General features: G+C 46.3%; 1 protein-coding gene across 1 annotated transcript in view; it reads left to right on the plus strand.

Moving 5' to 3' along the window:
* The window catches only part of PRKCE (protein kinase C epsilon), a 442,370-nt gene that overhangs the window by 295,255 nt on the left and 133,071 nt on the right, over window positions 1–14,044 (plus strand). The window contains exon 6 of the mRNA XM_049649833.1: window positions 1,315–1,444. Within this exon, the coding sequence (XP_049505790.1) occupies window positions 1,315–1,444 (130 nt within the window). The remainder of the gene's footprint in view (window positions 1–1,314; window positions 1,445–14,044) is intronic.

Here is a 14,044-nt window from a genome sequence, read left to right on the forward strand (position 1 = left end):
TGTGCATGTGCACAGGCACACCTCCACGTTTGTGCTCAAGTCTGCATCCACACCTTTGTCATATCTGTGTCTGGCTTTCCCCCGTTTGATGCTCCCCCCCCCATGGGGACCTTTCATCCACCAGTCCGCAGCGAGCCAAGGACAGCTTCTTTCCGGCCTGCTTTGTACCCCCTGATTCCCAGTGTAACAAGAGTGACTTTCTCCGCAGTCCATGAGGTCTCAGGTGTTGGTCCCTACCCATTTTGAGGGGGACCTGGTTCGTGTGGCTGCTCCGCTAGGGACATAGGTGGAGAGTGGCTCCACGGAGGGGCATAGGAGACCCAAAATGGTGGACCATGCTGATGACCCCTCATTTCTGTGTGTCTCGTCCACCCCACAGCCCTGTGACATTAGGTGGGATAGGGGGTGCTGTCCTTATTTGCCCAGGTAAGGAATCTGCAGCCCCGTGAAGTCACGGAACTTGTCCAAGACCTCACGGCTGGTTGGTGGCAGACCTAGGCCTGCAGATCAGGTTCCCTGACTCATCCTCCAGTCCTTCCCCATCCATCTTGCCACCTTGTCTTTACTCCTTTTCAGTAATGGGTGAGTGGCAACAGAGTAGTTAAAAGGCCTGGGCTCTGAATTCACACTTGTGGGCATCAAATCCTGGCTCTGCCACTCCTCAGCTTCCAGGCATGCTTCTTAATCTCACGGTGCCTTAACTTCCCCATCTGTAAACTCAGGCTAATGATGGCATCTAGCCCGTAGGTGCTGGTGAGGCTTCACTGTGATGGTAGTGCCTGGCCTGTGGCCAGCACTGGTAGCTTAGTGCCCATAGTGGTCACCACTCTGCACTAGCATTCCATACCGCAGTGATTGTCCCAATGGATGGCCGACAGTCTCCACAGCTGTGCTGGGTTTTCAGGGTGTTTATGGAATCTGCCCACCATCAAGCTGCTGAAAGACTGCCCAGGTGCAGCTTCCATGCCCAAAGCGGCATTGAAAAGCACACGGCGACATCTCCTCAACAGCCAAAACATGAGGTACGAAGTGGGTGCTGTGCACCGTGAGAGTTTGAAGCCTGCGGTCCTGGAGGGACCACATAGGGGAGCAGGCCTGGCCTCACAAGGTCAAACCGAGAGGTGGAGAATGAGTTACAGGCATCAGGAGCAGAGGTCCAGGGAGGTTCTCTTCACCTCGTTTGTCAGGGAAGCTTCCAGAGCCCCACTCGGACCTGGCCCCCTTCAGCGGTCATGCCTTCTGGGAGCTCCAGCACTAAGCATGCCGGGCTGTGAATGAGCTTGGCAGTGACCCTGTGTTTTGCCGTCCCTGCAGGTGGGCTCCCAGCGGTTCAGCGTCAACATGCCCCACAAGTTTGGTATCCACAACTACAAGGTCCCCACCTTCTGCGACCACTGTGGGTCCTTGCTCTGGGGCCTCTTACGGCAGGGTTTGCAGTGCAAAGGTAAGGCGCCCCATGCCCTGCCCTCACCCTTCCGTACTCGTATGTCCCCTTGGTCTCCTTTTTGAAAAATCTTTGTTCCCCAGTAAGTTCCAGGTCTGGCCAGAGGACTGAGCCCAAGCCCTTATTTGGCTCTCGTTAGTTACTTGTGAATTTGTTAAACAATCGCCGTGCAGATGGCGGCCAAAGAAACTCCACAGAGCGGATGTGGAGGGGGGAGGTGTGCTTCTTCCATCAAGACCATGAACAAGGCAGAGCAACACGATGAGTCCATAAAAGTGTAGAAATAATTTAAGGAAAAGGTAGGTTGGAGCAGAGGAGAAGAAATATTTCTGGAGAGAGGACCCGAAAGAAGTAATAGATACCCTGTCACGATCCATGGTTCCGAGCTTACTCTTGGGAGGAGCCATGTTAGGACCCTATCACCTAAGACGTCTTATTGATCCTTCATAGGTCTGTTCCATAGGTGATATTATTCCTATGACCCTGAGGCTCAGCGACTAAGTAACTTGCTCGTGCCACACCGCTTATTAGTAAAAATAAGGTTTGAACCTTGACTCTTGAGCCTCGACTTCCTTCCTCTGTTTCCTGTTGTCCTGCTCATGAATTGTCTTCTGTTCGGATGAGATGGGTAACAATACATAATAATGTGGGGAGGAGGGAACATGCTCTGGGGATCTGAATGGAGTGCTTAGTTTCATGGGCTGGTCCAGTTGGCATGCAGCATTGGACATTCATGAACTGTTGGGATTTGTACTGAATATATTATTAATAAATTCCCATTACGGAAAAATTAAAGGTAAAGGATAAAAAGGAAACTGGAGGCCATGAACAGGCCGGTCATTGAAGGATCCCAATGAGAAATTATGAGGATTGGAAACAAAGTTTATAGGTGTAGAGGGAATAAAGAGAAGGAGAGTAACTTAAGAGATACTGAGGAGTGATTTATTGGATGTGTGACCAGATCCAACTGGGAGGACAGTGACACCATTCGCTGAGAGGAAATAGGAGAGGAGATCAGGCTAGAGGCAAAGATGGTGGAGTTGAGTTGAGGACATATGACCTTTGAGGTGCCTGTGTGAAATCTACCAGAGCTAACTTTTGGGCGTTCTCATTGAAATTTGGGGCGAAGGCTATGGTGAGCATCCAGACTTGGGATTTGTCAATGTAGTAGTTAAAGGTATAGTAGGTAGTACTTAAAGCTATAAAGTTCATCCCCGGAAGAATCTGAGTGTCTAGAGAGAGGGTCACACCCTGAGGTTTGGGGGAAGAAGGTTACCAGCATTCAAGGATGAGCCTGCAGAGGCTATGGAGGGACTTCAAAGGTAGGAGGAAAGGTCTTGAGGAAAGGCATCGCGGAAGACAAAGAGGTAGAGAGTATTTAAAAATGTTCAAAGGAAGTGATAAGTGGCGCCAGATGTTTCCAAGAGGTCATTCAAGGTAAGAAGTAGAACATGGAGTTAGATTTAACTCTCAGGAGGCCTCTAGTGACCTCCTGACAGGAGGTGTCTTGGTGGGATTGAAGGCCAAGTGTGGAGGCTGTAGATGAAGTATTTTCAGAATGTTTTAGGTAATGAGGGAAAAGACCTTGAGAATAGGAGAGATTAGTGAGCTGGGAGGGAGAGGAGTGGGCCTTGGAGAGAAAGATGGACACCCCTCCTGCCAGGTGGATAGGAAGCCTCGAGGCCAGGCACAGGTGCGGATGTGTTTCCTGTGTCAGGGGTAGGAGGTGAGGACACAAGGTGACCCTTTAAGTTCTGACTCTGTTGAGGGCATTGTGTGAGAGTCCCCTTGTCTTCTGAACCAGGAGATCCCTTTCGAAGTCAAGGTAAGGAGTGGGTGGAGGGTGTGAGAGGTGGTGCAGGTTGGAAGCGGCTATGCTGGAGACTGAGGGCACCCTGATTAGGGGCAGGAGGAAGTTCTGGCTGTCGACACATCTGTCCTGGGTGAGCTCTCCAGACTTTCAGACCAGCATTCCCGCACACGACCCTGAGACAAAGAAGCAGGGCCTGCCCGAAATCCTTCTTGACATTAAGTGACATCAAAACAGTGGAAGAGGAGGGAGTGAGTGGAGCAGGACTCTGGAGTGTTGTTGGCAGAGGAGTGACGCTTTTAGGGACTGTTGAGTGGGGTTGCCGGGAAGCACAGAGCTGCTTTGGATGCCACTCTGATAAGGCCATGTCTGGGTTTCAGTAAATATATTACTGACTGATCAATGTGGGGAATCTAAATGAAAATACCATCATCTCATAAATATTGACATTTTAAGAAAGCCTCCCAGGCACCCAGATGTCACTGCCAGGGCTGTAGGGTCCCTGGATGACCCTAGAAGAAGGCAGGACTCAGGGGCGTGTATTCAGCTGTTTTGGCAGGAAACGCTCTCATGCCAGCTCAAGCAGAGGAAGGGGACAATGAGGCTACCTACAGCAAGGATACCTGTTCCCAGGAGCCCAGAGCAGCGGATGGGGGGCAGGCCACACAGACTTCAAGGCCAAGGCTGTCAGAATATAGGGTCCCCAGCACACGTTCACAGGTCTCCCCTCTCCTGTTCCCCTGTTACCGTGGTGTGGTCACTCCCTCTTACTCCTTCTCTACCTTGGCTACCTCTCCCCCACCCTTAATTAACAGACTATTTTTAGAGCAACTTTAAGTCTATAGCAAAAGTGAGAGAAATGTACAGAGACTTCCCATATACCCCCTGCACCCACATACACACAGCCTCCCCACCATCAATGTGCCCCCCCCACCAGTGGTATGTTCATTACAATGGCTGAGCCTCCATTGCCACAGTAGGACCCTGGGGACCCAGTGTCCCTAGCTTTCATTAGGATTCACTCTTAGAGTTGGACATTCTTTGGGTCTTGACAAATGTACAGTGACCTGAGTCCACCCCCATGGTATCTACAGAATGCTTTCCTTGCTCCAGATCTCCTGTGTTTACTTCTCCCTTTTGATCCTTTCTCAACCTCATGTGTTTTTGCTCCTGCAGACCCCTTACCCTGTAGGGAGGGTGATGGTCTGAGGAGGCCAGCAGGATTCAGAGCAGGGGCCCCTCTTGCCTGGGTCTGAGTCTGGTTCTACTGCTATGATTGCTAAAAAAAAAAAAAAAAAAAAGAAACCAGGAATTAGAGACCTGCTCAGGGGCCTAGAGCACGTTCCTGTGGGGCCAGAGCTTACCCCACCTGCCTCCGATCTCTGCTCCATGCCCTCTCCTGCTCTGGAAGCCTCCATCAGGTTCCCACCTTCGCTGGATCATGCTGGCTTGGTCCTCTAGGCTGGGGCCCTGGTCCCCTGGCCCATGCCTTCAGCTTTGTTGTCCCCCTCCTGTGAATAGGGTCACATATTTTCAGTGAAACCGTTTTCTTGAGAGCTTGGGTCTACAAGGAAGGACCCACGGGGCTGTCTTGGTTAATCTCCCTTCAGCCTAAAATTGCCTGAGCCCTGTGGGTTCATGGGTTGTGTGTGTATTCCCCTAAAGACCGTCCCTCTGTCGGCCAGGTAGAGGGAACATAACCACCCTGTTTTACTGGTGGGGGATGGAGAACTGGAGTGCACAAGGAGGATACAGGCAGGGACCCACAGGGACCCACCTCTGTCCTCTGGGCTGCCCCCTCCCCGCCCACGGCCCGGAGGCACTGGACCCTAAGGAGGACACTCACCAACACTTGTTGGGTAACCGAGCTCCTTAGTAAAGGGTAGAAAAACACCAGCACTAAGTATGCAGACAAAACATTTCATCCCTTTTTTCTTAGGACTCAAGTGCCCGTAGAGTCCGCGTCTCTCTCCGGATTCATTCATGGGTCTGCCTGAGCACCCCAACCACTGTTAGACCAGAAACTGGCTTCAGACATTCAGAGGCCAGCATCACTGAGCCCCTGAGGCATGTGAATCCTTGTTGTTCTTCACTTTATTTTTAAATGTTTATCAATTTTTGTGAGACAGAGACAGACAGAGCATGAGTGGGGGAGGGGCAGAGAGAGAGGGAGCCCGGAGGATTCTTTGGGAATCTCCCAGCCAGACTTTCCCCCAGGGTACCGTCACCCCTGCCTGGGGACAGAGCTGCAATCAGAGTGGACATGCAGGCACAGGGCAGGCTCCAGAATCCGAGGCAGGCTCCAGTCTCTGGGCTGTCAGCGCAGAGCCCAACGCGGGGCTCAAACTCAAAGACTGTGAGATCGTGACCTGAGCTGAAGTTGGACACTCAACTGACTGAACCACCCAGGTGCCCCAATTCTTCACTTTATTTTAACTGCTCGGCTTCCCCAATGTGACCTCACCTGCACCATGAACCTCTCCAGCCCCTTTTGCACCTGTGTTTTATTTTTCCATTGACACTTGGAGTCAGTCCCCCTGGAGGGAAAGACACCTAATACCTTATGATTTTTCTTTTCGTCTCTAAAGAAGATACACATTCTCACCTTCCTCGTAGCCTGCCTTCCATTTCTCTTCTGCCCACGATCCCCCCACACTCACATCTTCCAGCACAGCTGCCCTGAAGTCATCGGGCACTGAGGAGCAAGGCAGCAGAAAGCCAGATCCTTCTACACTGCTCACAGTGTGCCCTGCAGGGACCTGCAGAAGCACTGGCGTTTTGTCATCCCCATGTGAGGTGGGCCCCCTGTGCCTGCATGTCCACTCTGATTGCAGCTCTGTCCCCAGGCAGGGGTGACGGTACCCTGGGGGAAAGTCTGGCTGGGAGATTCCCAAAGAATCCTCCGGGCTCCCTGCCTTTCTCTGAGATCCCATCTTAATAACCGTCCTGCTCTGAGGCTGCTTTCATGGGCTAAGGAGCCAGAGTATCACTTACTCTCCAAGAAGTGATGAAGAATGGGTCAATTTGGGGACAAATGACCTAGGGGAGTTGTGGCCCATCAAGATCACAGGGTTCGAGTCTTGGAGGCTGTTTCGGTCCTGGTTCTATTATCTCCTGGCTGAGCAGTTGCAGGAGTCACTCTGGCTTGGTGACCCTGGGCTTGCTTCTAATCTCAGCTGCCTTCTGGGAACTGCAATGAAAATGGTGAACTGAGCCACCTTCATGGCGTACTTTGGGGAGTGGCTGTGGGGAGCCAGAAAGACCAGAGAAAGGAAGAATCTTCCCTCCCTTCCCTCCTTCCTCCTTTCTTTTCTTTTCTTTTCTTTTCTTTTCTTTTCTTTTCTTTTCTCTTCTTTTCTTTTGTTTTCTTTTCTTTTGTTTTCTCTTCTCTTCTCTTTCCTTTTCTTTTTAAGTGTTTTGGCCATTTGTAAAACACTAAACACACACAACAGTGATTTTATTCTCATCATTTCTGAAAATGTCGATCCTTTATTATTTTTCTAGCAACTCGGCTCCTTGTCATAACTTCAAATTTTGTTTGTATTTTTAGAAGGAAACAAACAAACAAGAACAAGTAATATGTAAGTCATTCTCACTCTAAAAGATTCCAACAAGACTTAAAACTTCTATAAAAGATATTAAAGACCTTTTATGGTCTCTTTCTACTTCCATCCCAAGACTTAACTGCTATGGGTCCTTCCAGGGATGTTTTTGTGTATGTTTGCTGCATGGATACCTAAATTCGCTCGCTCACTCTGTGTTAGGTATCTATTCCTGCATAGCAAGTTATTCTGGAACCTAGAGGCTTAAAACAACCAATATTATCTCAGAGTCTCTTTCCAGTTGCAGCTTGGCTAAGTGCTTCTTGCTTAGAGTCTCTCATGAGCTTGTAGGCAAGCTGGGGCTCTGGTCTCATAGGAAGGCTTGACTGGAAGAAGGTCTCCTCCAAGCTCGCTCACGTGGCTGTTGGAACCCCAGGTCCTTGCTGGATGTTGGCTGGAGACATCAGTTCTTTGCCACGTGGGTGTCTCCTTAGGGCAGCTCACACTACGGAAGCCGGCTTCCTTCAGAGCATACAAGCAAGAATGTGAACAAGGATGCCCAAAACAGAAGTCACAGCCTTTTGTAACCTCATCTCAAAAATGACATCCCATCACTTTTGACATTCTGTGTTCATGAGAACAGATTCCTACATTCAGCACACACTCAATGGGAAGGAATGACATGAGGGCATAGGTACCAGGAGGACCATTAGGAACCATCTTAGAAGCTGCCCACACCCCCCCCCACCCCATACGCCCATGCTCTCCTACACACACGTGTGATCACCTCCTCTGTGAGGGCTACTCTGACTGCCCTTTTAAAAACTGAAGCTCTCACCTCTTACCTTCCATCCCCTTCCTTTGCTTTGCTTTGCTTTTTCTTTATGGCACTATCACCTTCTAATATTCTAATTATTCTAATTATTCTAATATTCTAATTATAATGTTTATTTCTCTCCAAGGGTCCATAAAGGCAAAAGGTTTTTTCCATCTGTTTTTCTATTTCCCCAGCATCTACAACAGTGTCTGATACCTTGGTACTTAATAAATATTTAATTAAATTGTCTATGCCTTGTTATGTAATTTGCTTTTTTGCCAGTACATCTTAGAGTATTTCCAAGTCAGTGTATATATAAGTTACCTCATTCTTTTTAATGGCTGCTTAATAATCCACATTATGACCATTCCATCCATCATTTCAACGTTGCCCTCTTGAGGGACACTTACTTGTTTCTGCGGCCTCGCTATTTCAAGCTTCTGCAAACATCCTCGTATGTGTATCTTCACACATATGTATAAATAGTTATGGGACAAAGGCCCCTAGAAGTCCTGCAATAGCTTTAAGTCCTGGTCTTTGTGTGGTTGAATTGCATGAGGAGGTAATTACATCAGGGGACTTTCGTTTGTTGTTTGTTTGTCTTTAAATAACTGCTTTCCCTTCTTTTGCCTTGACGTTGGGTTTTGCATGAGTGGAAAATGCTTGTGTAGGGAGTTTAGGATCTCAGTCACTGTCACGTACTGGGGTCTGGTCTTTGAGTTGCCCTTATGCTGCCAACGTTCTGCTACTCTCTCGAGAGTTAGAATTCATTTAAGAGCGTGGTACCCTGCCTTGTGCAAGGCATCATGGAGAACATGGAGACAGAGCATTACTTTAGCTTTCTAACAACTTCCACCTTACTTGGGTGGTGAACATTAACAAGTTAAATAATAGTAAATCAAGCAGTGAGTCAGAAATAAGTGTGAGCAAGTCATGGGCAAGAGAGGCCCTCGGGACTCAGGCGGTCAGGACAGGCTTTTGAGGGTAGATGGGGCTTGAGCTATACCGTGAGGAGAAGGACCTGAACAGGAAGGAGGGCAAGAGGGAAGGGTAAGCAACCAGTTCTAAGTGGAGGGCACGGAAGGAAGAAGCAGTTTTGTGCTCAGCACCAGAATGCCACGGGAGTCTGGTTGATTTGGATTCCTTTGCAGTGGCACCTGGCGATGTTGGGGGCCATGCTCGCACGTTCGGTGGAGTGTTCCATCAGCATTATCATCTGAAGAGTGCTGGGCAGCAGATAGTTGGTCAGTCAGTCCCTGGGAAGCTTTGACTGGTGGTTCCAGTGTGATCAGGGCTCCCCAATCTCTATCCAGTGACATTCGGTGCCCGGTGTGACCCACCAGGCAGCTTCCCCTCTACCCTCCTTTATCATCTTCTGCCTGGGACTCCACAGTCTGTCATTCCTGCCCCCTGCCAACCTGCATTACATAGTTACACCGTTTCCTATTGACAACTGTTTATCTTCTGCCTCCGAGCACGGCACGACCCTCTCTAACCTGCTATGGAATCAAACCAGCGCCCTGCCTCGTGCTCAAGGGCCAGATCACACTAACATAAAGAGGATTCTGCAGGACACATGGGCCTGCCTCTCTCTTCAGGCGTGGCTCCGTCATTGTTCTCAGAAGGCTGGCTGCTTGCTTTGGAAACATTCCCAACAGCCTGACCCACCTCGGTACCACCCTTAATCTTCGCTAAGAAAAGTCTGCAAACATGGAAAGAAAATCTCTCCAAAGGACGGTAGAATGGATGATAGAAAACGTAGGTGAGTGCGTGGCGGCACTGCCCAGGACGCAGTAGGAGCTCAACAATTATGAGTAACTGGGAAGTAGCAGAATAATGATTGTCCTCTTAGAAGAGCCCCAGCAGGCCCGCTCTGTTTCTTCCCGGCATGAATTGTGCAGGTGAAACCACTGAAAATGGACATTCAAGGCAGTCTGGACGGGGAAACCTTAAAGGGCTGAGACTGGCAGCCCAGGGCTGATGGCCCTTGACCTTGGTGTTCACCAGTAGTGGTGGGGTGTGGAGGTGAGGAAGGACAGTATGGGTGGTTTGTTTGGTCCCCATTAATGTGAGTGAACCTCAGGTTTCTTTTGGATCCAGCCAGCAGGGCCACATACTTTTATTGGTCTGTAGCCTCTGGGTATCACCCCCCGGCCTCCAGGGGACCCATGGGCTGCCTGAATTATCTCAAGTTCCCCTTCCTCAGCCAGCTGTGCTGTCATGTTTCCAGACTTTTCAAAGCACTTTCAACGTCACTGTCTCGTGCCATCCGTTTGAACTGACACATCATTGGGATTTGTTTTTTCTTACGTATTAAGAAAACTACATGGCTCTCCCGGGGAAGTAACAGAGTCTTTAAAAATAAAAAGCAAAATCTTTGAGGAAGAAAACAAAATTTTTTAAAGTAAAAAATGAAGTCCCTGAAGACTTTCTGTTCTCCTGTCTGCCAACTCACTCTGATTGTGGTTTCGTTACGACAGGGTCAGCATTTTAACAGCAGAGGGCGCCAGAGGCTAAGTTATGTAGATCAGTTGCCCTTGCTAAGAAATCCTTTTAATTTGGTTGCTTTGTTCTTGTCCTTTCTGTCACCTCAAGAAAAGGCAGGAGAAAGCATTCACAGGGCTGGTGGGCAGGAGTAGTAAGGTGAGCTGAGTGTCAGAGGGTAGCATCTGCTGCAGGGAGTGGGATAGGGAATTTAGAACAGAGGGCTGGGAGTACATGATGGGCCTGAGGATTTCCGGACCTCACTAGCAGTCATTCAGTGAATGCAATCAGCACCTTGGCTAGGCTGCAGGGGAGCTTCCTTATATGTTTATATTGTCTGAGAAAGGCCCCTCCCACCAGCACCCCTACCTTGCACCCTCATCTTTGGTTCTGTGGACATCTTGAGCTCCAAAGCTCAGTTGAACCCTCCAAGCCTGAGTTGGGGTCGGGGGTGTGATTTGTGCGGTCCCTCCTCCAGGCCAGTGATCAGGCTATGCAGGGCCAGGAGGAGGCCCAGCCACCCTGCTTGGTTTCATTCAGAAAGATTTGTCTGTGTTTTGGTTTTTTTTTAATAGACTTTAGTTTTTAGAGAAGTTTTAGGTTTACAGCAAAATTGAGAATGTACAGAGATTTCCCATATGCGCCATACCCTCACACACAATCGGTATCCCCCACTATCAGCATCCCCCACCAGCGCGGTACATTTGTTACAATCAGCGGACTTAGACTGACCCATTGTTATCACTCGGTTTACATTAGGCCTCGCTCTTGGTATTGTCCATTCCATGATTTTGGACAGGTATAATGCCCTGTATTCACCAATATGGTCTCATACCGAGTAATTTCCTTGCCCTAAAAATCCTCTGTGCTCTCTGCCTGTTTATCCCTGCTTCCCCCCAACTACTGGCAACTACTGACCCTTTTACTGTCTCCATAGTTGTTTTTTTTTTCCAGGGTGTCATGTGGTTGGAATCCTGCAACACAGAGCCTTTTCAGATTGGCCTCCTTCACTTAGCAATATGCATATAAGGCTCATCCATGTCTTTTCATAGTTTAATAGATCATTTCTTTTTAGTGCTGAATAAAATTCCATTGTCTGGGCATGCCACAGTTTATTTATCTCTTCACCTGCTGATGGACAACCTGGCCGTTTCCAACTTTTGGTAATTATGAATAAAACTGCTGTGAACATCCTTGTGCAGGTTTTCACGTGGGCATAAGTTTTCAGCTCATTTGGGTAAATACCAGGAATGTGATAGCTAGATTGTATGGTCGAGTATATTTAATTTTGAAAGAAACTACCAAACTGTCTTCCAAAGTGGCTGTACCATTTTGCACTCCCATTAGCAATGAATGAGAATTCCTGTTGCTTCATACATATCCTCACCAGCATTTGGTGTCATTGTTTTGGATTTTGGCCATTTTTATAGGCATGGTAGTGGTATTTTCATTGTCATTTTAATTTGCAATTCCTTAATGACATATGATATCGAGCATCTTCAACGGATGCCATCTGTATATCTTTGGTGAGGTTTCTGCTCAGGTCTTTTGCCCATTTTTAAATTGGGTCATTCATTTTCTTATCATTGAGTTTTAAGAATTCTTTGCTTATTTTGGATAATAAGCCTTTATCAGATTGTCTTTTGCAAATATTTTCTCCCAGTCTGTGGCTTGTCTTCTCATTCTCTTGACAATGTCCTTTGCAGAGCAGAAGTCTTTAATTTTAATGAAGTTCAGCTTATCAATTTTTTCTTTCATTGATCATGCCTTTGGGGTTGTATTTAAAAAGTCATCACTGTACCTGAGGTCACCTAGGTTTTCTTCTACCTTCTAGGAGTCTCATAGTTTTGAGTTTTATCTTTGGGTCTGTGCTCCATTAATTTATGTGAAGGGTGTGAGGTCTGTGTCTAGATTCATTTGTGTGTGAGTATGTCTTGGGGTTCCAGCACTGTTTGTTGAAAAAAACCTATCTTTTGCTCCATTGTACCTTTGCTCCTCTATCAAGGATCGATAGTTGTATAATTATGGGGATCTCTTTCTGCACTCTCTGTTTCTGTTCCATTGATTGGTTTGTCTACTCTTTCACCAATACACACTGTCTTAATATACCTTTTAGAGTAAGTCTTGAACTCAGGTAGTCTCAGTCCTCCAACTTTGCTCTTCTCAATATTGCATTGGCTATTCTGGGTCTTTGCCTCTCCATATAAACTTTAGACTCCCTTTGTCAATATCCACAAAATGTGGGATTTTGATTGAAAATGCCTTAAGAAAAATTGACATGCTAACAACACTAAGATTTCCTACCCATGAACATGGAATGTCTCTCCCTTTATTTAGTTCTTTTTTTGTTTCTTTCATCAGAGTTTTGTAGTTTTACTCATATAGACTTTGGACATATTTTGTTAGATTTATACCTAAGTATTTTTTAGGTGCTGAGGTCAGTATCATGTTTTTAATTTCAGATTCCACTTGATCATTGGTGGTATATAAGAAGATGATTGGCTTTTGTATATTAGCCTTGTATCCTACATCCTTGTTTATTAATTCCAGAAGATTTTTTTCAGCTCTTTGGGATTTTCTACATAGACAATGTCATCTGTGAATAAAGGCAGTTTTATTTCCTCCTTTTCAATCTGTATACCTTTTATCTCTTTTTCTTGTCTTATTGTATTATCTAGTACTTCTGATACAATACTGAAAAGGGATAGTAGGGATAGTAGGGATAGTAGGATCCTTGCCTTGTACTTAACGTTAGAAAACTTCTAGTTTCTCATCCATAAGTATGATATTAGCTGTAGGGTTTTTTTGTGGATGTTCTTAATCAAGTTCAGGAAATTCTGTATTTCTTGGTTTCTAAGAGATTTGATTGTGATGGTGTTGGATTTTGCCAAATGCTTTTTCTGCATCTATCAATAGGATTGTGTGATTTTCCTTCTTTAGCCTATTGATGTGAAGGATTACATTAACTGATTTTCAAATGTTGAACTAGTCTTGTGTACCTGAAATAAGTCCTACTTGCTTATGGTTTATATTTCTTATGCACTGCTGGATTCCATTTGCTGGTATTTTAGTGAGGAGTTTTACATCTGTATTCATGAGAGATGTTGGGCTGTAGTTGTCTTTTCTTGTAATATTCCTTCTGCTTTCATCTTCCCGAAGATACTATAGAGAATTGGTATAATTTCTAACTTAAAGGTTTGGTAACATTCACCAGTCAACCTATCTGGGCCTGATGCTGTTTTGGAAAATTATTAATTACTGACTTGATTGCTTTAATAGAACTTGACCTTTTACATTGTCTATTTCTTTTGTGAGGTTTGGTAGAGTTTGTGTCTTCTAGGAATGGTTTTGCTGTATCCTGCCAATTATGAGAAGTTGGGTTTTCATTTTCAGTCCGTTCAAAATGTTTTTAGATTCCTCTTGAGATTTCCTCTTGACCTATGTGTTATTTAGCAGTGTGTTATTTAATTTCCAAGCATTTGAGGATTTTCCAAACATATTTCTGTTATTGATTTCTAATTTAATTCCACTATAGTCTGAAAGCAGGCATTGTATGATTTTTTGTTATTGTTGTTCTTTTAAATCCGTTAGGGTGTGTTTTATGGCTCAGAATGTGGTCTGTCTTGGTAAATGTTCCATGTGAGCTCGAAAGTAGGTGTATTCTGTTGTTGGATGGAGTAATTGCTAGATATAGTAGTCAATTACATTCAGTCGGTTGGTGGTGCTGTTGACTTTAACCATGTCCTTACTGATTTTCTGCCTTCTCGATCTATCCATTTCTGATAGCAGAGTATTGACGTCTCCAACTGTAACAGTGGATTCATCTATTTCTCCTTGCGGTTCTGTTTTTGCCTCACATATTTCGATACTCTGCTTCTAGGTGCATGCACATTAAAGATTTAATGTCTTCTTTGAGAATTGATCCCTTTATCATTATGTAATGCCTT

The sequence above is a fragment of the Panthera uncia genome (genome assembly GCF_023721935.1).
Source record: "Panthera uncia isolate 11264 chromosome A3 unlocalized genomic scaffold, Puncia_PCG_1.0 HiC_scaffold_11, whole genome shotgun sequence".
Taxonomy (NCBI): Eukaryota; Metazoa; Chordata; class Mammalia; order Carnivora; family Felidae; genus Panthera; species Panthera uncia.